Source organism: Sander vitreus, chromosome 18 (genome assembly GCF_031162955.1).
Source record: "Sander vitreus isolate 19-12246 chromosome 18, sanVit1, whole genome shotgun sequence".
In the NCBI taxonomy this organism is placed as follows: domain Eukaryota; kingdom Metazoa; phylum Chordata; class Actinopteri; order Perciformes; family Percidae; genus Sander; species Sander vitreus.
The window spans coordinates 25,468,363-25,492,644 of record NC_135872.1 but is presented as its reverse complement, the minus strand read 5'-3'; the positions used below and the strand labels follow the sequence as shown (position 1 = coordinate 25,492,644).

The 24,282-nt window shown below is 41.2% G+C and overlaps 1 protein-coding gene across 1 annotated transcript in view; it reads left to right on the top strand.

The window, feature by feature from the left end:
• The window catches only part of psmc6 (proteasome 26S subunit, ATPase 6), a 35,167-nt gene extending 11,917 nt beyond the window's left edge, over positions 1-23,250 (top strand). Inside the window, exons 5-14 of the mRNA XM_078274505.1 lie at positions 9,894-9,961; positions 10,638-10,752; positions 10,956-11,043; positions 11,982-12,043; positions 12,119-12,242; positions 17,087-17,148; positions 18,336-18,456; positions 18,541-18,621; positions 22,573-22,644; positions 22,732-23,250. Coding sequence (XP_078130631.1) covers positions 9,894-9,961; positions 10,638-10,752; positions 10,956-11,043; positions 11,982-12,043; positions 12,119-12,242; positions 17,087-17,148; positions 18,336-18,456; positions 18,541-18,621; positions 22,573-22,644; positions 22,732-22,850 — 912 coding nt within the window. The 3' untranslated portion in view covers positions 22,851-23,250. The remainder of the gene's footprint in view (positions 1-9,893; positions 9,962-10,637; positions 10,753-10,955; positions 11,044-11,981; positions 12,044-12,118; positions 12,243-17,086; positions 17,149-18,335; positions 18,457-18,540; positions 18,622-22,572; positions 22,645-22,731) is intronic.
• Positions 23,251-24,282: the final 1,032 nt, after the last annotated feature.

Sequence of the window (24,282 nt, the reverse complement as noted above, 5' to 3'; positions counted from 1 at the left end):
TATGTTCCACTTGCGGGCTCTGGGTCGCAGGTGGCATTGACTACATCAGCTTCGCCCTAACCCATAGCGTGGCTTAGAGGGCTACGCTTAGAAGCCTATACGAAATAGAACGATAGTTACGCTCCAGATTCTATGAGTATAGGCGTAGCCCTCTAAGATCCGGGCCACCTGCTCAAGTTACATTAGCTGAAGAAAAAGCTTATGTTGGGAGCAGAGCAACGTGTCCGCTCTGTTTATATACAGTATTTGCGGACGTAGTTAAAGCCCGAGCAGTACGCAAGGGCGGGAAAGAAAATCTTCACGACTGCGCATGCGCGAAGGGATAAACCCATAGCGTGGCTTAGAGGGCTACGCCTATACTCATAGAATCTGGAGTTACAATAACGTAACTATCGTTGTTGGCCAAGCTCTCGCGATACATGACCCCATCCATCCTCCCCTCAATACGGTGCAGTCGTCCTGTCCCCTTTGCAGAAAAGCATCCCCAAAGAATGATGTTTCCACCTCCATGCTTCACGGTTGGGATGGTGTTCTTGGGGTTGTACTCATCCTCCTCCTTCATCCAAACATGGCGAGTGGAGTTTAGACCAAAAAGCTATATATATATATATATATATATATATATAAAGTCCATTATTAACTTTCTTGTGATGCAGACTATCACAGCACAGAAATATTGAGGTGAAGTTCCACTGACAGACCTCTGGAGAATTCATACCAGTCAGCTCTAGAATAACTTACATAAGGTAAACGTTATTACTGTAGGTGTACAGTGATACTTGTAGCTATTTGTACAATTAAAACTCAGACAAAAACATCCTTTTCTAAATAAAAATAGTTGATTTATTATTGTTGTTATTATTCTATTAACGCTATCTGACCCACTTACTTCTATACCAAAGGTGTTTGAGATAATTACATATTTTATCTCATTCTCAGGATATAAAATAAACTGGAGTAAAATCAAAGCCATCCAACTTAATTTCTTTACTCAGTCTGCTCATTTGGGCTCTGCCCCTTTGTCTGAAAATCTGAAGGAATGAAATACCTGGGCATAAATATTCAAACCCCAATGAACTAGATTTTTGAATCCAATGGTCCAGGTTTACTAAGGGCGTTTTCACACATGAAAGTCCGGACCAAGGTTCATGTTTTTGTTATATTGTATACATTTGATCCAGTAAATTTTGGTTTCACACTGCAGTTATGCAAGCGCACTAAAGATCTATATGTGACAAAACTACGTCCTGCCGTCATCACATATGTGAGCTGCGTCTCCAGATACTTATAATTGATTGGTTTGTAGACGGGCTTCCCTGTCACGTATCCTCTGTCTGTGTCAGAGTTTTTTCAGCTGACTGCTTTTTGTTTTGTTGTGATGTTGAGAAGCAAAGACACGGGAAATTTCTTCCTGAAGCATTTATTCAGAGACAAACGGAATCCTACACTGTACATTTACAGTGGGGCAAAAAAAATGTATCAGCCACCAATTGTGCAAGTTCTCCCACTTAAAAAAATGAGAGAGGCCTGTAATTTTCTTCATAGGTACACTTCAACTATGAGAGACAAAATGAGAAAAAAAATCCAGAAAATCACATTGTAGGATTTTTAATGAATTTATTTGCAAATGATGGTGGAAAATAAGTATTTGGTCAATAACAAAAGTTCATCTCAATACTTTGTTATATACCCTTTGTTGGCAATGACAGAGGTCAAATGTTTTCTGTAAATCTTCACAAGGTTTTCACACACTGTTGCTGGTATTATGGCCCATTCCTCCATGCAGATCTACTCTAGAGCAGTGATGTTTTGGGGCTGTCGCTGGGCAAAACGGACTTTCAACTCCCTCCAAAGATTTTCTATAGGGTTGAGATCTGGAGACTGGCTAGGCAGCTCCAGGACCTTGAAATGCTTCTTACGAAGCCACTCCTTCATTGCCCGGGCGGTGTGTTTGGGATCATTGTCATGCTGAAAGACCCAGCCATGTTTCATCTTCAATGCCCTTGCTGATGGAAGGAGGTTTTCACTCAAAATCTCACAATACATGGCCCCATTCATTCTTTCCTTTACACGGATCAGTCGTCCTGGTCCCTTTGCAGAAAAACAGCCCCAAAGCATGATGTTTCCACCCCCATTCTTCACAGTAGGTATGGTGTTCTTTGGATGCAACTCAGCATTCTTTCCCCTCCAAACACAACGAGTTGAGTTTTTACCAAAAAGTTCTATTTTGGTTTCATCTGACCATATGACATTCTCCCAATCGTCTTCTGGAGCATCCAAATGCTCTCTAGCAAACTCCAGACGGGCCTGGACATGTAATGGCTTAAGCAGGGGGACACATCTGGCACTGCAGGATTTGAGTCCCTGGTGGCGTAGTGTGTTACTGATGGTAGCCTTTGTTACTTTGGTCCCAGCTCTCTGCAGGTCATTCACTAGGTCCCCCCGTGTGGTTCTGGGATTTTTGCTCACCGTTCTTGTGATCATTTTGCTCCCGGGGTGAGATCTTGTGTGGAGCCCCAGATCGAGGGAGATTATTAGTGGTCTTGTATGTCTTCCATTTTCTTATAATTGCTCCCACAGTTGATTTCTTCACACCAAGCTGCTTACCTATTGCAGATTCAGTCTTCCCAGCCTGGTGCAGGTCTACAATTTTGTTTCTGGTGTCCTTTGACAGCTCTTTGGTCTTGGCCATAGTGGAGTTTGGAGTGTGACTGTTTGAGGTTGTGGACCTGAGGTGTCTTTTATACTGATAACAAGTTCAATCAGGTGCCATTAATACAGGTAACGAGTGGAGGACAGAGGAGCCTCTTAAAGAAGATGTTACAGGTTTGTGAGAGCCAGAAATCTTGCTTGTTTGTAGGTGACCAAATACTTGCACAATTAGTGGCTGACTAAATACTTTTTTGCCCCACTGTACTACCACTTAACAAATAAACTGCTGATGTATTCTCTGCTCTGATAGCTGACAGCTGTCTGCTCTGAGCGCTGACATTGTTACCGTCTCTCACGTACACATAAGCACCGAGCTATTCCTTAAAGGAGCTTCCCAGTTCTTGTAACACAAGGAGAGCCTGCCAGAGCTTCTTGTATTTGGTCCGAAAGTCCGAACCATCCAAAAAATGCTTTCGCACTATATACGAACCGGACCATGGTTCAGTTTGGTCCGGACCGAGACCACCTCTTTTTATCGGACCAAAATTTGGTCTTTTGATCCGGTCCGGGGGAGGTTTCACACCTGTAATTTTGGTTCGGATCAAACTGAAAAGTCCGAAAGTCCGGACCAAATGAGGTATGTGTGAAAACGCCCTAAGAACCTTTAAATATGACTTGGGGGTAGATTATTAAAAATGAATGTCCTCCCTAGATTGACTTACATCATATCCTCCATCCCCCTTCAATTTCCTCAAAATTGGTTTAAAGAAATTAATACTTTATTTTCCCAATTCATACAGAAAGATAGAAACCTAGGATTAATCATAAGAAGTTACTGAGTTTATTTGCAAAGCTTATGTCGGTGAACTAGCATGCTGCTACTCCCCACAGTAGGCTGCTTGAAACACCTACCATCAACACACAGGACGAGTTACCAATCGCAGTCCTTGCGGTCTGTGTTGCCTCGACGCAAAGTTACAAATTTCTGCTACTTCTACTTCGAGCTACGGCGGAGTGCTTGGAGAGGGGTTCGCGGCAACGCAGAGGGGTCTGCGGGGGTACGCCATTGATTCGACGCAGAAGCATAAAACAGCTTTTAGTGTGGGGTTATGGAGCCACAAATAGAACAGATTGGGACTGGCTGGAAAGACAAATAATCAGAGCATAACAAAACTATTTCTCTACCATCATTGTGGTATTATCCCAAAACAGTTGCAAAATTGAACAATCCAGTGATTGATGTATCAGTAAATGTAGTTAAGTAGATTCCCAGGAGGTTAGGTACCAGTGGCACCTTTCTTCCTTCATGCCCACTGTGTAAAAATCCACCTTTTTTCAGCGGGCGGCAACCCATTGAACAACATACATTTGCAAAAACGTAACCTACTTCAGATTGGCCAAATTGTGAAGGACAACACCATGAATTTATTTTCCAATATGGTAACTAAATTCAATGTAAATTAAAGCTGCAAGCAGCGTTAGACGGGCCCTCGCTCCACTGCGCGCGTTTGGTTACCGGCGGACGCCGCTCCTTGCGACCGTGCATTTGCGCGGCACTCAGACACTGCAAATCGTCACCAATGAAAGGGGAACTCCCTGCTGAGTTCAATAATACCTCAAACAAGACTCTATTGGTGCGTTCTATTATTTATCCGAGTCGGAGTTCCGACTAGGAAGACGGACGTTGCCTAGCATCACGCACCAACACGCCCCCTTTCCTTGGATTTCCGAGCTCGGAACTCGGACAACCGTGAGGACACCGAGCAAGAATTCCGATACGGAATCCAAGATGGCAGCGCCCTGTGTGACTTGTAGTATGAATTGTTTTCATTGGCTGTTTAAATGAAGATTTTAATCACTCGTATTACTGCAATACCTTACTGCGTCCGTTTCACTGCCTGTTGGTATGGGAATCGGTCTTGTTGTGAGTGCAATATTGAATGAAGCCTTGTTTGCTAACGTGGCTAGCGTTGCTAACTCGGCTAGTGCTACCATAGCAACAGCTTTCCGGGTGCCGTCCATGTTTTTTCTCTGACTCGGACGCGCAAAACATACCAGAACGCTAAAGTGTGGAAGTGACGTCATGTCCGATCACCAATGAATAAGGAACTCTCTGATTTCAATGATACCTCACACAAGGGTCTACATTAAGCAGGTCATAAGTTATAAAAAAAGGGGGCGTGGCTACATCATAGGGGGTGAGTCAAACATCACCAATCAAAAAGAAACTCTGAGTTCAATGATACCACACAAGACTATCTTAAATGGGTCACCAGTTATGAAAGGGGCGTGGCTTAAGCATAGGGGGCGGGCCAAACACCACCAATGAAGAAGGAACTCTGCAGAGTTCAATGATACCTCACACAAGACTCTACCTTAAACGGTTTAAAAGCCATAAGAGGGGGGCGTGGCCTAAGTACATGGGCATTGTTAAAGTATAGGGGGTGGCTCAGTATCACATGTAGACCACACATAAGTTTCATGTAAATCGGATGATGTTTGTCATATAAGGCTACTTTCCTGTTGCCAGCAGGGGCGGCTATGACCAAAAGTAAATTTTGGCCTGTAGATGTCCTCAGGCCTGGACCCTTGTCAAACGTGAGATATTTTGGGCAGATATGACAATGTACTAGCCTGACATGGTCATACTCAGATTCTAGTCAGAATGTGAGTCTGATACTCTTCCATTGGGCTGTGATTATGGGGCGTGTTTCAACCGAACCAGCAAAGAAAATTCCTCTGTACTCATTGGATGGACCTACAACCAATCAGAGCAACGGAACTCAACTGTCAACAGACGAGACGGTGTTTCGTCTCCATAGCAACCACTCTTTGCACAAGGCACTTTGGTCCTAACTCCCGACTTTTAGACTTTTTTGAAGCTGGATATATCATTTGTTTCGTCTAAATATGAATGTGGATAACGTTGGTGATAGTGAGATGCTTGCTACAGTTGCATTTCTAGTGATGAATCAGCGAAAACACATTTTATTTTTCTGATTCACAGCTTTGTTCTAACGCTGCTGGGCACTCCCTCTCTTCAGTCACTCTCTATGTCTCTCCACCATATAACGCAACCGTGCTTTTGGGCGGTTGTTGAGGCTCCGCTCCGTCTAAAACGCTGCCTTTTCGTAAAGCTGTTTTAATGTAGAAATAAAATGGATTATTGATAATTTCATTTCAATAGTTTTTAGCTGACTTTACCAGCTGACTTCTCTATTGGCCGTTGAAACAGGTGAAGTCTCTTACGTTCTAAAACTAGACACTGTGACTTGAACAGCTGAGTCGCAGCGACACCATCGTGTGTGTGTGTTGTATAAAGCCCGCCACGCCCACACCGTTTGACGAAAAGTTTTTCTTTTAATAACTTTTCATCTTTAAGGTGTTGAGATGGTACAGACCAAATATGAAGTCCATCAGATGAAATCTCTAGGAGGAGTTTGCATAGCACCTTGACTTTTAGGTCTACTTCCTGTTGCCACTACGGGGCGCTATGACTTTGAGCCAATACCGGCCTGTAGATGTCGTCAGGGTTGGACTCCTATCAATCCTGAAACGTTTTGAGCCAATTGGACAATGTACATCCACTTCCTGTTTCGATGGCGAAACGCACAAAATGGCCGCCCCGCCACTATGACGAAAAGTTTTGGTGTATTGCAAAAGTTGTACCAAGTGTAGGGGGCGGGGCAAACTGACTAATGAAAACAGAACTCTCTGCTGAGTTCAATGATACCTCACACATAGTATTCAAGAAACGGGTCATTAGTTATTAAATGGGTCGTGGCTTAAGCATATGGGGTGTGGTAAATCATCACCAATCGAAAGGGAACTCTATGCGGAGTTCAATGATACCTCACACAAGACCTGAAATGGGTCACCAATTATGAAATGAAATGTTAGGCCTATATTAAATTGTAAACAGAAATAAGTATACATTTCAAAATAAATAAGTAGGAACTTTGGCTTCACATAATAAAATTGTTTACAGAAATAACCATTATAGGCCTACCATAGTAATAAATTGCAAAATGCAAACAGAAATATATTTTAGGCCTAGCTTATCCATGGGGTTTCATTGTAATATCAATGTGTAAACCAGACCTAGGCATTGTACGCCCCCGGGCTGAGGTCAATGGGAAGTATGCAATCAAACGTGAATAAGTGTACATGCATGGAATACAACTGCATTGCTTTTATTTTGAAGGCGGCTGTTTTTTGTTGTTGCTTTTTTTTGTGCGAACGTATGCAGCTTCTTCTTCTCTGGTTGCAAGTCGCAATTAAGAAGTAGAAGAAGAACTGCAGTTTGTCGGACCCCCATGTTGGCGAGCCGCGAACTGAGCTCACGAGTGATGTTAGCATGGACTTAAATGAGCTGTTATCCCTAAAAAATGTCAGCTCAATGGAAAGAGGCCGACACGGAGTGCCGAGTTTTTAACCAAACATGAACTTCTAAGTATTCATTTACTGAAGTCAAAGGTAAAGCCATGTGCTTATTTTGCAGAGAACAGATCGCTGTGTTAACAGATTATAATTTGAATCGCCACTACAATACTAAACACCAGAGAAATGCAACAACTTGACTGATGCAGAGCGGGCACGGACATCTGAAGCTTTGCTAGTTAAGCTGCAAAAGCAACAAGGCTTTTTTACCAAGCGTCAAGACCAGCTTTGTGATATCCCACAAAATCGCCAAAAACCGTAAGCCATTTTCTGAAGGGGAGTTTATTAAGGAGTGTTTGGTGGAGTCTGCTACGCTAATATGCCCAGAGAAAAAAGAGGCGTTTGAGAATGTGCGGCTTTCCAGGCAGCACATTCTTTTTTATGTGCCCCCTGACATAAAATTAATATTTAGCAGAATTGAGTTTAGCCTATTGGTCTGGCCCTCCACAAAAGTCCCTGTTTCTCATGTGGCCCCTTGGGAAAATGAATTGCCCACCCCTGGACTAGAGTCTATCAAACGGTTTAGGCTACTGAGAATGTTATTTTTCATTTGAATGTTTATGCTGCGGCCGGAAAATTAACGAGCGACATCATTGCGTTATAATCGATTATGGTCAGTCACTGCATCAGTGCAGCATCGTCCATGTCCGCATCGATTATTTGATTAATTTCAATACCTCTATAAATGAATCTGCCTTCCTTTCTGCTTACAATTGAATAAAATCATGAAAATCTCTTCAAAAGGTATTGATATAGGTTGCCATGAGTATCTGGATGATAGCCTTAAAAACTAGCAAATGAGAGGGGAATGGTATCAGGCATTTACAAACTCCTCCTTTCCTCCTCGAATAGCAAATGTGCTCAGACACAGGAAAGACGGGAAAAAGACTCGGCAGCAATGTCCAAATGTGTAAGACAACTGAAAATACTGCATAGAGCATACATCACCCCCTCAAGACAAAACAAATTGATTCAGTTTTAACCGAATTATGCTGGCGTGGTTGCGGGGTGGTGGGTACCCTTGTGCATTTTTTATGGTCTTGTCCAGCAGTTACTGCCCTTTGGGATGGAGTTAGTGGCACACTTTCCAAAGTCTTAAACATAAATGTACCTTTAGATCCAGCCATGTTTGTTGGGTATTGAGCTCCAAGGCATTAATTGTAAATTAGCGCAGCAAATGATCACACTAGCATGCCTTGTAACTAAACGCTTAATCCTTATGAACTGGAAAGTCAAGCGTTTCGACGTGTAATTGGCTTGAGGAGTTCCTGAACCTTATAAGTATGGAAAAAGCAGCGTCCTTATTGGTATATCTGGATGGGAACGGAATGGGCCGTAATGCAGGCAGAGCAACAACCAACAACGGGACATTTTTCATCTTATTATTTCATCTTATTCATCATTAAATTCACTTCTGACAACGTTTTAGGCGAGAAATTAACTGTTTAGATTGCCCTGCCCTGGCTTCTAGCTCATCACTCGGCCAGTCATGCTCAGACACCTCGCTGTAAGCTGTAGGTCTCTCAGACCGCTCTCGTAAATAAGAGGATTTTATTTCACCGTTGACGGTTCGTTTGTTGAAATATCACAATACATGTCCATCATAAGATTAACGGGAACCTGTGGTTAACTATTTTTTCGGAGTTAAACTCCACACACGCATGTCCTGCGGTTCGCCGGCCGTCACACACTTCCCACACACACACGTCCACAGCGCAGCAGGCAGAGGCGGGGTCTGTTCCGAGTATTATAAAGCCCCGTCTGTGTTGAGCAAAACATCACGTGAATTACTACGAGAATGGACGTGCATTTAATATAGGAAAAGTGCACAAGTATTAGCATCATTTGTTGTTGTTGTATGTGGCGCTAAGGTCTAGTGACGATGCCATAAAGACCGTTGCCGTGGTTGCGTCACTCCCTTACCCCTCCTACCAGTCCCTATGGCCACTTGGCCAGTGGGAATGCAAACGGAAAAAAAAGATTTTGTGGGAGAGTAGTTCTTAGAACTGCTTAGAAGTGTACTTTTCCTCTAAAAAGTACAAGTACTATCCGGTCGGAAAGCACCTTATGAGGGCGTGCCACGCTAGCAGCAGGCCGAGCGTTAATCGCCTTTGGGGAGGACTTTGGGCTTTTTCACTTTGTAAACCTGTAACATGCACAAAAAAAGATATATAATACAATGAAGGAAAGGGAAAAGCCAAAAATCATAATATGAGCACTTTAAGAATATTCTAAACCCTAATTCCTAGGGAGGCACCGATCCGAGTTTTTCAGTCTCGATACCTGGGCTTTGTGTATCTGTCGATACCGATCCGATACCATTTACCGTAACTAAACATTACTTTCCTAACTAAGACAAAATAACATAGATGTAATGTATTGAATTCTTATTTATTTGTACACTCAACTCTTCCAGCATGCGACACACATGCGACAGAGGGAAAAAAAACGAACAAAACTGGATCGGCTCATTGATCTGTTCATTTTTCCGATCCCCGATCCAGCTATTTTGTCAATATCGGGACCGATATCCGATCTTAATATCAGATCGGTGCACCCCTGGTAATTCCCCACCCCCTCCCACCCTTGTATTTCATAAGTTTGTCCTGTCACTAATTTGTAGTTACGTTATGTCTTTGTACTGTGTGTTTCCTTTTTTGTTAATCTGTTTGTCATGGAAAATCTTCAGTAATAAAGGATAGGATAAAAAGTTCAAAATTTGCCAAGACAATACAGTTTCACAAATCTTTGACCTCAGTGTTTAGTATGTGACCACTAATCTATGATTTGTTTCATCCCAGTTGGACAAGTCACAGCTGAAGCCAGGCACCAGAGTGGCTTTGGACATGACTACACTCACTATAATGAGGTAGGCTGGATATAATCATCACTTACAATTGGTAAACTAGTATCACAGGCCAACTGTACACTTGTTTTTGCTGAACACTGAACTGGATTATACTGGAAAACTAGCTTGGCATATGGCCCTTTTACATATGGCTTTCGAGCAGTGTCTTGTTTCAGATTTTTCATAGCACACCGTTATCGTTTGTAGCGAACATGGGGTTCAATCAGCTGCTCAGACTGCTGCTCTCATAATTATTTTTCATGCACATCAGTTTTCCTCCAGGAAATTCTTTAGTTGATATGCTAAGCCACTTGGATCCAGTGACGTATTTCTGCCTTGTGATCAATTTAATTAGACGATGATGACCGCAACACAGAGATTAAATCTATGACATTTTCTGTGTGTAATAGTGCCACTGCTTTTTTCCGGAAGAAAAATGTTTTAAACAGGGTACTTTATGATGTTAGCAATAGTGAGGTGGCTCACCTTACTCACTACGGAAAAATTTATGTATATAAAGTAATACCGCTTATCTTTGTGTAGGTTACTTATTGAAAATTTACAAATGAGTGTGTGCCTTTGAAGCTCAATTCAATCTGTAAATGCCACAAACCAAGTGCGTAGTGGTTTGAGAGCAAACCATCTATACATCTGGTGATGGGTGTGTGCTCAGCCTTTGTTTCCTGTTCTTTCAAAGGTACCTGCCCAGAGAGGTGGACCCTCTAGTGTACAACATGTCCCACGAGGACCCTGGCAGCGTCTCCTACTCTGAAATTGGAGGCTTGTCTGAACAGATTCGTGAGCTGAGAGAGGTACAACAAAGCTGCAACAATTATTCAGCAGGATAGACTTCTTGAGTTTTGGCTGTTTTATATTTTCTTCTATTATCTTACTCACATTTTGATATATATGTGTTTTGTATGGTGGCTTTGATTTGAAGGATTCTTAAGACCAGATACATTTTGATTTTATTATTTATTGAGTCCAAAACAATGCTGCTGTTATTTTGTGGCAGGTGATTGAGCTGCCTCTGACCAACCCTGAGCTCTTCCAGAGAGTGGGGATCATCCCCCCTAAAGGCTGCTTGCTCTATGGGCCTCCAGGTCAGTAGTTAAATGAAAACACACCTGTCTTTATAACGCCATGCACGCACATCACAATTTTAACCTGTGTCTGGTATAGGGTTGAAACAATTCCTCGAGTAACTCAAATAATTTGATTAATAAAAATCCTCGAAGCTTCTTTTTAACAATGTAACTAACATTGTATAGCGCAGAGAGCGGAAATAGTGAGGGGCTAAGAGAAGAGACAGGCGGAGAAAACGGTTAGGAATCATTTTAAGCTGCAAAAAACAAACTGGACAGTGTGTCACAGAGCGGACAAGTTACACAAGGTAACACTAACTTCTGCATGCAGTGTCTCATCCAGCGTTTAACACAACAACAGCATGCTACTTAGCAAATAGCGAATATTTTAGAAAGCTGTCGGTAAACTTAGCTGCTGGCGGAGACAAACCAGCCCCCTCTTAACCAGCGCCTCCTGCACATGGCTACTTAATATGCATGTAAATGACGTCATCGGACCATGCAGGTGATGTCTGCATTCTTCATTCTTTCTAAACTTCACTCAGATCAGCCTTCTGAAAATGTGTCCCCCAGAACAGTATACAGTAGTTGAATAGCCCTGCTGTAAGCTTTGTACAGTCACATGTATCTGGGCTTAGTGAACAGCTTTTTTTGTATTTTGTTTAAAATGCCAGAGGCATGAAGGGGGGCGAAAAAGATTTACATGCAGCCAGTGCTAAAAATATTAGCGTCTATTCCTGTTATTGTATGCAATTTAAGCAATAAAATGGTTGCTTTTTTCTAAAAATGAAACCTTTTTATATTTTTACTACTGCTATTTACTATAAAGCAAAAACATTTATTAATAATATTAACTTATCCGATTACTCAATTAATCAATTGAATAATTGGTAGAATAAATAATCGATAGCTGCATCCTTAGTCCAGTATTGATGAGTGATGTTTTTCTTTAACAGGCACTGGGAAGACTCTTCTTGCCAGAGCAGTGGCCAGTCAGCTGGACTGTAACTTCCTCAAGGTGAGTGTCCGTGCCAATTTCAGGGTGTACTACTACACTGCAGCCAGTCAGCTGATGTCTGTGTGTGTGCCACAGGTGGTATCCAGCTCTATCGTGGACAAGTACATTGGTGAGAGCGCCAGGTTGATCAGAGAGATGTTCAACTATGCCAGGGACCACCAGCCTTGCATCATCTTTATGGATGAGATTGATGCCATCGGTAAGTGACACTGGGGAACTGTTATGGTTTCTGACTTTCCTGGGACTTTAGCATTTTAGTTTACGTTTGATGTTTTTCAAAGGGTATATCAGGGATCAAAAGCGATTTCATTAGTTTTCAGTGGAGGTCTGCAGCTAGACCCCTCTGAAAAAGGACTACTTTTTCTATCCCATTAGGTTTACGCTATATTTAGAATATTTTCACCGCGTTACCTTGCTGTCAAAGAGCCCTTTCCAACGGGGAACTGAAACTGTTATATCGCTCTCTTCAAATCCACCAGACTCCATTGAGAAAAACAATAATTTCACCTCACTGAACACATTTTCTGCAGGTGAAGATGACAACTAACGTTTAGCGATTTATGATTAATCGTTTCCAGCTGTGCTTTCTAACATGATGTCATTGTGCTAACCGAGCACTGTTAGCCTTTACAACAGAGCCGCTTCAATACACTTGTTAGATAATGTTTCATTACAGAGTTCTCTGTTTATTTGTTTAAGCTTAAGCTGTGTGCTAGTGGGGGAAAATGATTGTAAACAAAGTTGCGTGCAAGAAATGCAATGCGCCACGGTGAAGGTCCCCTTCAAGGCCAGGCTAATGTTGGAAGTTCCTCTAGTGGACAGAACGTGTGTGCCATCAACAATACATAAGCCTGAGTAGTGTAGTACATATTAATAACAGGCTGCATTTGAGCATTAAATATTTGAATATTATTTGAATATTTAAAAAAATAACAAATGAAATTCAAATGGTTTTAAAGAGAGAGACAGCTAGAGTGTGACTAGCCAGACCTTCCTCTGCAGCGCTGTGGAGATCGGTCTGGCAATGCGAGACTAAGTCTGACCATATTTAATGTGTATATAAATGAAGTTGCTGTTAAGTTGGATCAATGTGCTGCCCCTGGCATCTCCCTCCTAGATAGAGAGGTGAAGTCTGTTTTTATGCTGATGACCTTGTTCTATTGTCTCCTAGTAGAAAGGTACTGTCAGAACTGGGCCCTTACAGTAAATGTGAAGAAAACTAATGTCATGATCTTTCAAAAACGTTCCAGATGTCAGGAAAACAAACACTAATTTGCCATAAATAATATTTGATAGTGTCATCCAACCCATTGCCCTGTAAAGTTGGGTTCTACTCAGTCATCAGAGCTAAACCCGTTGGGACAAACATCCAACAGAGTCTGTACATGAAGAATTCTGCAGATACATTTTACATGTACACAGAAACACACCAACACATGCATGTAGAGCAGAATTAGGAGATACCCATTAAGAATTAACATTCAAAAGAGAACACTAAAGGTTTTTAATGACCTGAAACCCAGCCCCCAAGAGCTGAGCCCAGAAAAGAGTCCCCTATGTCAGTTGGTTCTGAGGCTAACTGCCCCTTTCTCAGACACACTCTGACCAGCATCACAACAACACTGCTCTCCAAACACCATTTGGAGTAAAGTAAATTATAACGCAATGTAAAGCAACCTATCTGGAACTTTGGAAAGAAGAAACTAATGCCTAAAGTAGAATATTATCCAGCCCTAAAACAAGATTATTAATTAGCAGAATATCTTTCTACTGTCAGATTAAAAGCAGAGACAGATCCTAACCAAGTACATGCTCAGTAGGGTTGGGTATCGAACTCTGTACTTTTTTGGGTACCGACCGAATTACCGAGGACCGATTCATGTTAAATCGTTTTTTAGTTTTGTGTCTTTTGTTTTGAGTGTAAAATGTTCTAAATAAATAACAATGTTTTAACTAAAAAGGATAAATAGGGTACCGTTGGGTACCAGAACCGTATTTCAGGTACCTGACCCTAATGCTCAGTGAGCACAAAATAGCAGTTGAAACGGAAGACAAAAAATCATGACAACCAAACAAAAACGTAGCCACTGTTCGACTGGTAAGGTTGAGACAGAAATGCACTTTCTCCTACTATGTAAAACATTCAATGAAACAGGGAAGACTTATTTTAACTTCAACTCTAATCTCAGATTCCAAAGGGCTAAATGACCATTCAAAATTAAAAATACTTCTGAGAGAAGGAGACAGGCATAACATTTTCCATTATGAGACGGAATGTCTGTTTTCGTTTAGGCCTGTGTGGTGTTGTCAACTGCCCATTTTGACACTTGGGCCAGACATGGAACGCAAACATGCAAAAACAACAGGCTGCAGCCATGGTAGAAGTAGAGTAGTATATACTAGGGATTTCAACATTCATGTGCTCGCATTAAATTATATATAGTACTTGAGTTAGTTACTCGCAAAAAAAAGCGTCACGGCCGGTGAAGTGATCCCGACTGGTGCTAACGATGCCATGCTAACGTTACCAGGGGACCAGGCAAGCGGGACACCACTGTTCACAACCACTGTGACGGACATATGACAGAAGCTGCAAGTTTGACTGCCTCATAATGGAAACGTGATTTAACTTTGACAAAACAACTGTGTAGCCTGAATTGTTGGATTGGGACAAATCTTATGTTCTCTACAGGTCGCTCTACAATGTATGTAACGTTATGTTATGGAATATTCTTGTGGCTAATGTTACCATCGCCAGCTTCAAGGTTGTGATAAGATGATTCCAACTTTGTTACAAACTGGCATGCAACCATAATGTGTAATGTACAGTGTATAGAAAAGCCGTATAACAGGGTCTGGAAAGTAGTAGGTCCAAAAATCTCCCTCCTGCCGAAATTCTTCCCCAGTCTTTTAAGCATCTGTTGCATGACGTTAAGCCGAGAAAGGGTGGCTTGTCAGTCGGGTACAGAGCTCCGCAAGACCGCGGGCTTTTATAACAACATAGGAGCACATAGCAACTCCGCTGTGGAGTAATGTCTGGCAATGCGAGACTATCATCTAGCTAACATGTGGGGCGTGGGGTTAAGCGTTCGCAACCTGGCAACCCCCGTAAGCTTCGCAGTGCATTGTAATTGCTAGTAAATGAGCCATTTTTTTATTTAATTTAATAGGGAGCTAGGGAGGGGTTTTATTTTGTGTGGTGTGCAAAAAGTTAACAGGGTTCCTACGCGGTATGGAAAACCTAGAAAAGTATGGAATTTGATTTTAGTAATTTCCAGGTCTGGATAAGTATGGAAAAAAAGAAACGAGGGTATGGAGAAATATTTGTTTCCAGACTTTCTACCATACGTTATATAAAGTTCAGCCAAAATGCTTAGAACAGGGATATTTGCATTTTCAGTGAGGCAAAAGACGTACCACAACGCGATTTTGGGGAAGCCTATGCTGTCTTAGCAAAGAGTGTTTTTTGCGTAGCTCTTCAATTCAACGTCATGGCAGGTTCCGTAGAGTAAACTGTAACTGTGTGTGTCTGTGCGTGTGTGTTGTGCCTCATGTATTTAAGTGATAGGATATGCTTATGGCAAAAGGAGAGAAAAACGGAGACCCTGAACGTTTGTGATTAACTACTTTACATGTTAATATAAGTTACCGTATTTTCCGGACTATAAGTCGCTCTGGAGTATAAGTCGCATTTATTTAGAAATTTATTTCACAGAATCCAAGACCAAGAACAGACATTTAATCTGGAAAGGCAAGTTATTAAACTACACAACAGCACACAGAACAAGGGGCTGAATACGGTAGGTGTCCGCTATGTTAACGTAACGTAACTGCACTGTTGACGAGCCTCTCCCAGCAGCACGTTGTTCAAGCACCCATCTGTGGACTCGTTCCTCCAGCTCTGGCCATCTGGATTTCAGTGCGCGACTAGCTTTCTTTGTTTTCTTCATTGCAGTAAGACTAACCTTTTCACCAGTCCCTCACAAGTTTCTCTCTCACTCCAAACTTTCATTCTGCTGCTCCATTACCGTTTTCGGCTGCGTATTTTACTACCTGCAGTTTCTTATCTTTCTCAGTTGTCTTTAGGAGCAGCATATAGTTGTCACAAGCCTAGAGCGCCTCTCGCAGCTGTAGACGGTAATGTTTTCAGCATGAAATAACACTTATATACAATTTAACATGTTTTTATTTTGATATATAAGTCGCACCTGACTATAAGTCGCAGGACCAGCCAAAGTATGAAAAAAAAAGTGTGACTTATAGTCCGGAAAATACGGTATGTGTTAAGTTTAAAAATGCATTATTTTAATATATGTAATTATTTTATTTTTAGTTTCTTACGACAAAGTGGTCAGCTCATATTACTTTATTTTTAGTTTCTTGAATAGGGTTCATAGTGAACAGTTTTATGTTATGTCAAGTTTGACTAATTTCAACCCCTAATGGTAACAGTTAAATTGCATAGTTCATTGCTGTTTGAATAAAATTCTGTGCGTTGAACACGTCTGGGTTTGGTTTAAATTGAATTGTATGAGCTATAGTAGTCTATCTACCCACAGGGGTGCTGCAGCAATTTTGGGCTGTACTTAATACTATGATATGCCATGTGTTAACAGTTGGATTTTCAAGTAATTTATTTAAATAATTAAGTTATTATTTGCATGGTGACATCCACATAGTCTGGAAATACAACTATGGAAAAGTATGGAATTTTGAAATGGAAAATGTGTAGGAACCCTATAATAAATAACGCAATGTTTGTAAATAGCATAAATAGGTTTGAAATTGTTTTTACAACTTAAATAATTTTTTTTGTTATTACAGAGGGAAAGTACAGAAAATCAAAGGGTATTGATATAACGGTTAAAATATTAAACAGTACCCAACCCTAACTGTTTTTCATTATTACAAACAAGGAACTTTACATGAATACAGGTGTTCAGATTCCCCTCTTGGGGCTTAATTACTTGAGTTAGGACCTGCCTGGATGTTCTAAATCCTCACTGTAAATTATCTGTCATGTTTGTGTGTTGTTCCCTCTAGGTGGCCGTCGTTTCTCTGAGGGAACTTCTGCTGACAGAGAGATTCAAAGGACTTTGATGGAGGTAACTGAGTCACTGTTTCCTTTATTATTATTTTTTTTTTTAGCAGTGGGGGGCATGTCTGTCCGAACATGGTGTCACACAACAAACTCCACATGTACAATACTCTCGTTTTCCTCACGAACGCACAAACCAGACAGAATGAAGAAAAGGAATAAATAAAAAAAATAAAGTCTGCTGCCTCTCTAAACAGACATCAAAGCGCAGTGCTGCTCACTAACCAACATCAGACTGCAGTATCGCCGTCCACCTGCGGGAGGCGTGGACAGGCTTTCCAACTACAGTCCAGATCAGGCCGAATTTTTCTGTCCGAGCCCGACACAGTTAAAATCTCTTTTCTTTTTTTTCTTCATACTAATGACACAGACATGTACGTTTGTTTGTGTGGAAAGCCCGCTTTTATTAAGCAACTGTAGGAAGGCATTCGGAAATGTCAACAGTGCACGTTAATAAGCTGTTTAATTCAAAATGTTCAATGTGTTAACCTTTCATGATTGCTTCGTGTCCGACCATGGTCAGAAAACCAGGGGAGAGTTGTTACCTCCAGGGCCGAAGTTATAAAATGAATAACGTGGAGGTTAAAATTCTGTTTCTGGTGAGCAAATGAATGAACTTGGCTTTTTTGATTTAACTTGAATCGGTCCTTTGTAGTACCGATGTAATTCCGTCGTTACCCAAAAAAGTACAGATTTTGGTACCCAACCCTACCACTCAGTACATACACATTACATTAATGTGTTTATGTTAAAAAGATTTTTTTTTACTAAAGTATGGCTGACTAGTTCTGCTTAGGCCTGAAACCTGAATGTATTCCGCCCCTTCTGCATCATGACATGTTCTTTTCATAGTTACTCACTGAAGAAAGGTGGTAAACATAAAATAGAGCAGGTGAACAGGCTACTCTACAGGTGTACAATTAAAAATCACACATTTACAATCAAATAGGTAATGCAAGCCCTATATCACAGTACAGTCTATCTGCAGTGTCACAGCTTTGGTCATTTGACATGAATGAATATGCAAAGAGTGGCATGTTTGACTCATTCACTGAACTCAACTGTATTGGCATTATATTCAAAAGATATTTAACTTTTATTGTCGTAAGGTGCAACAGTTAAAGTCAGCCCAGTAAATAAATAATTAAAAGCAGTTATTGATTTAGTTGGTTTATGTGTGGTGTTTTCTGTCAGCTGCTGAACCAGATGGATGGCTTTGACACGCTGCACAGAGTCAAGATGATCATGGCAACCAACAGACCTGACACTCTGGACCCCGCCCTGCTGCGGCCCGGCAGACTGGACCGTAAAATCCGTAAGATCTCTGTTCCTGTTCATTATCTGTGTCAGCTCTCTGTGACCACATGCAGCAAAACTAATGTCCTCTTCTGATCTTCAGACATTGAGCTGCCCAATGAACAGGCTCGTTTGGACATCCTCAAGATCCATTCCAGTCCCATTACCAAGCACGGAGAAATAGGTTAGTGAGCAGAACCGCTACCTTGATGAATTCAGCTCCATAGATTTCATTTGTCCTGATCTTCTCTACACCCTTCTTCTAATCCAAATCTGACGCTAAACTAAAGAGTTCCTACGCTAATTATGACATTTCACACAAATGTCTATTAGAATAAAATTATGAGGTGAAGACATTTATATCCAGAATGTCAAAAGTCAACAATGTCCTGCAAAAAAACTTTCTAGACAATTTTCAACACCATAAGTGGGCATTCAAACAGCCTGCATCGGCCGCCAGACAGTGCTGTAAAAACGCAGGTCTTTACATTTATTTTGAATGGGGGTTGTGCGTTTAATAACAAGGTCACATGAGACACTGCCATCTTCTAACCGTATACAACCTGGAACTATATTCTCAGAAGGCAAAGCACTGCTACGTGATTATCGCAACACCTGAAAAGCACCGTTGTTAACTCTCTGCTCCTCACCATGGCGCTTCTCAGGTGCTGCGTGCAAATCATTACGCCCAAGTAGCAGAAGTAGTAGTGCTACGCTGTCTCTCATGCGACCTTGTTATTTGTACACGCTGTGACTACAAATCACAACATGTAAATAGGAAAATGTTGGCATTATTTTGTCACTTATTGGGAGCAGTAGGCTAGATAGAGCCGGTTACCTCCAGGATCTTTGCTAAGCGAGGCTAGCAGTGGGAGCGTCAGAGTTACGACACGCACAGAGATGAGAAAGATATGTATGGACTTATCTAACTCTGGGGGATATGGTGAATAAGCTAAAGTCCCAATAAGTCGGCGTGTTCCTATACAGGGCCCTCTGACCCTCCCCATATTACCAGCCTAGCTTATTGTGTCCTTTCTTATAGTACTGCAAAAGTTATTTGACAATTCCAGCTCTGAAACAAAAAGCCTTAACAATGCAACGGGCAAACAGCATCGAGACAGTGAGTGTTATCACCAAAACAAAAAACGGCCGATTTCTAAAGCAAAATACAAATCCTCCTTACAAATAATCACATCATCACACGGGCTGTGTCTGTGCACTTCAGCGAAATATGGTGACAACGGGCTGGGGTGCAAAACGCATGACAGAGACCCCCTCTTACCACACAAAACCAAGTACATGTCATGTGCCTATACATCATGACAGTGCGCACACAGCCAAGTAACCATTAGTGAACTGTGGACAGTAAATGTGCATAATCTAGGTAAAGTTAAATTTACAGATGGACGTTCATTTTCATGATGAAAGTATTCCCTAATAAACCTTTTAAAATTATGGGAGTTTTTATTGCTAAACACTCGTTGATTGGAATGCATCTGTTCACGGACGAGTTTACCCATTCAAGTTTATTCACGTTACGTTTAGTAACATTTATTCATGTCATGCTAATAAAATAGCTGCAGTTTTCCCAACATAATTACGTTTTTCTTTCAATCGATTCAATCTGTATTGGTAGCTGGCTGAACAGTGAGTTGGCAAGCTAACATTAGCAGCTAACGTTAGCAGGTTTTACCACACTATCACAGTCTATTTCACATGTGAATGTCACCTTTTGGATTTTACCGGGCAGACGGGGTTTGTTGTAACGCTAGCTACTCTACGAGGCTGAGAGATGGGTGTGGGTGGGGATTGCAGGGGGACTCTCCGTGATGATGTTCGATGCCTGTTGTGCAGCAGCAGAACATCTCCCAGCTGCCCGATCTCCTCCTTCACTTTTCTGTTATCTTAACTATTCGTTTTGGTGTTTAACACACCTGTTGTCGAGTTAATTTAGCTAGCTAACTGTAAAGACAGCTGAACGCGAAGGGGGGAGAAATTCGGCAGGGAGGAGATTTTCGGAACAAACACCGTTAACGTTTACGGAGATGTAGCTAGCTAGCTAACATTATGGATGGCCGATGTTGTGACTAGGATGTCTGGGCTAGCAGACAAGGTGGCCGAGTGGTTAAGGTGATGCCTGGGTCTGATATTCTGTTTCCCGACGCTTCGTTAAACTGCCGTTAGCGCCAATAGCACCCGGCACCGGCTGGGGCTAACGGTAACCAGCTATTGCTACATGTCCCGGTTGTGTTGTCAGCTATCATCCTGAATGAAGTCTCCTTGTGCCGGGGGAGTGAGGCAGGCAGACTGGAGTGTGCTAGCTGGCTAAATTAGCATTAGATTAATCGTCTATCTAGCTATACAGCTAACGTTAACGTTACTAGTGAACTTATTCGTGGGTTAGCGCAGTGCTACTTTTATCCATGGTCAAAACAATTATACTACTAATAACTTTATGAGCGTGATGAACAATGTTGTAACCCTATGATGTTATCCACCAAGCATGAATGTTAGCTACTTGTCAACCAGCACATACATTGTAGTAACATTAAGCTGGATTAAAATTGATATGTATCAATAAATAAGGTTTCTGCTGTATTACCGTGTTGCAAAGTGGCATGTAATTAATCACAAAATTATGCATTTTGGCAGAAAAAGCAGTGTTACCAGTATTTTTTTCTGTGACATTGTATCCTACAACTCAAAAAAATATATAACACAGCTATGGTCGTTTTTAGACATTTTAATGCAGAAAAGTTACATATTGTACCTTTTAACATATACAAAACAGTGGTAGTGGCGGCCAATAACATAGCCCGCCTATTTAGAGTGAAGATATGATTGGTCAATTTGACTATCATTTCAAATTACTCTCATTGAAAACTATTGCTTGGCCCTCTGTAAATTTATAGCTGGACCACCAATCACAGAGCTGAAAGCATAACATCTTCCTAGCAACATCATAGGCAGCAAAATGCTGATAGGTCGACAATTCATTTAACTTTTGTTAATAATGTACTGTACCCCCTGTGAATTGTGCTTTTAGGCCAAGTACCCCCTGACCAGTGCAAAACATTTTTACATCTATAAAGAGGACCAATACAGTGTTGGCAGTGACAGATTTACTAAACAACAACCGTGTAACTGAAAAACATTTAAATGCTACATTTCAAATGTTCAGAATCCATCACTTAATTCATTATTATGGTATAATTATTTTAGGAATTATGCATGACATATTTTTAAATGAGCATTTTGCAAAATGATCACGTACCCCCTGCAGTACTCCAAAGTACCCCCATTTGAGAAACACTGATTTAACCCTTTATATTCCAACGCAAACTGAATAGGCAGTTTTGAAGGGTTTATTTCCTCAATCATCAAACAGTTTAGATGTTGATTGTCAAATTATGAATTGACAAAAAAACAAAATTGCAACTGATGACTTTTTAAATATTATTCTTTATAATATCTTAGGCCCTCACGGTTCCCCACTGATGGTCCTCCTCTGTTAGTAGGAACTTTTCTTAACAATATATGGGTTGTGTTTTTATACATTATTTAACTTTCAAATTGTAGTGTGGCAAAATGTTAATCCCGCAAGGGGAAATTAAATTTGTTCACTGTTTGTTGTTGTTGTTGTTACACACATTACACACATTACACACAGGCCCAAAATACACACATGCTCAGCACCTATACATGCACAAATGGGGAGATGTCAGAGTGCTGCCCATGGAAAGGCTCCCTGAGCAGTTGGGAATTTGGTGCCTTGCTCAAGGGCACCTTTGCAGTGCCCAGGAGGTAAACTGGCACCTCTCCAGCTATCAGTCCACACTCCGTACTTGTTCTGTACAGGAACTTTAAATGGCGACCCTCTAGTAGCCAAGTCCCTTCTGACTGAGCTACTGCCACCAGTTACAGTACACTTGTAAGCATTTGGCCAAAAGTGGCTGAGCTTCTCTCATCCACCATTGAAACAAGCTTTAATCTCTAGATAATAAACATTATAAACAACTAATAGTGAGAAGGGCGATTGTTTGACAATATTCCTGTACATGGAGAGAGAGAGAGAGAGAGAGAGAGCGAGACTCAAAGCCGTACATTTCCTGTGATTGCCTCTGGTTGTTTTCAGATTATGAAGCGATTGTGAAGCTGTCAGACGGTTTCAACGGAGCAGATCTGAGAAACGTGTGCACAGAAGCAGGTTGGACATTGTCATTCAATATTGTCATTGGTTTCATTTACTCAGTTCATGGTACTCACGAACAGCTCTATTCATGTTTGTTTGCAGGTTTGTTTGCCATCCGCTCTGATCGTGAGTATGTCACTCAGGAAGACTTCATGAAAGCTGTGCGGAAAGTGGCTGATTCAAAGAAGCTTGAGTCCAAGCTGGACTACAAGCCTGTATAAACCCTATATGTGTCATCCTTGTCTGATATTTTTCATTGCATGTTCATGGACTTGCAGTGTTGTTCCATGCTTCAATGCCAGGAAAAACTGTGGGAAGCAAAATTAAAAAAAAGTGCATGGACACACAGTTGCTAACAAAGTGACTTTCACTAAGTGACCCATTTCCTTTTGCTACTCTGACCTGCCTTTTTTTTAACACTGGATCAAAAGGCTGATCATTCTGGCATCCCACAAAACAAATAAATAAAATTACCTATGTACTGAAAATGTACTATTCTATCGAAAGTTCTGTGTTTTTCAATTTATAATTCTTTTCTCTCATTACCTTCAAGTGAGCGTGATGGACATTCAGCATCTTAGTCACTGCATTGTCCAAAACTGATTAAAAGTTTGTTCCTAACTTTTGGAAAGTAGTTTTCTTCAGTATCAAAGTATAATCCAGTCATGGTTGCCTGTATATGCATGAGCTCAGTGCAGACAGGAACTGCTAATAGAGTATACTTTTAATGGTGTCGGTTCTCCAAAATGTAAATGCATACAGGCTTAAACAAACATGGGGCTCATAAGAGAATAGCTGTGCCTACCTGTCGATGACATTACAACCGCACATTTGATGAGCTTTTATGGGGTCTTGCTTTACTGATGGCTTTGTAGCTATAGTTTGTCGCCCCCATGCGCTGCTGTTGTCCTTCCTCAGCGCTGAAGCAAAACACATCACTCAAGCTTCTGCGCACAAATTTTGCCGGACTACACCATTTTGTTAACATAGCCGTACTGAGAAATACGGAGAGTTTTGTGGGGGCTTATAGGCTTAATTAGCTTTGTATCAACTCATTTGGCAATGGCTTGAATGTAATGGATGTTAATTAAAGCTTTAGTGCGTAATTTTTTTATATTAATAAACGTCAGTTACATTTAAGCCATTGCCAAATAAGTTGCTACAGTTTTGTTGTCATTACTTAGAATTCCTCATGGGGGTTACAGAAACTACTATGCACTATAGCTTTAATATAAAATAGTTGTGCACTGGCTTTAAGTTTGTCTGTCACATGTTCCCAAATGAACTGTATGCACACCCACAGTTTCCTCTAGCACAGCCAGGCAGAGTAGTTCAGCCTCTTGAAAGTAGTAATATGCAATAAATGCATCATGTAAAGTGTCACATCCTCTCCTTTCTGTGGTGAACTGGACCAACACAAGCTGTTTGTGTTCATATGGGTCAGTGGGAATGCAAAAATACACCCTACCACAACAGTTGCGACAGTAATTATTACCTAACCCAGTTCCCCTTAAGACATAAATCCAGTCCCAATGGGGCTTTAGTTATATATATATATTTGAGCTCATCATATACAGTATGTATTGCAAAAAACATCATCTGTGGTTTGACCAAATGTGATTGACAGTGGCCTGGCAACATAAGCAAACATCC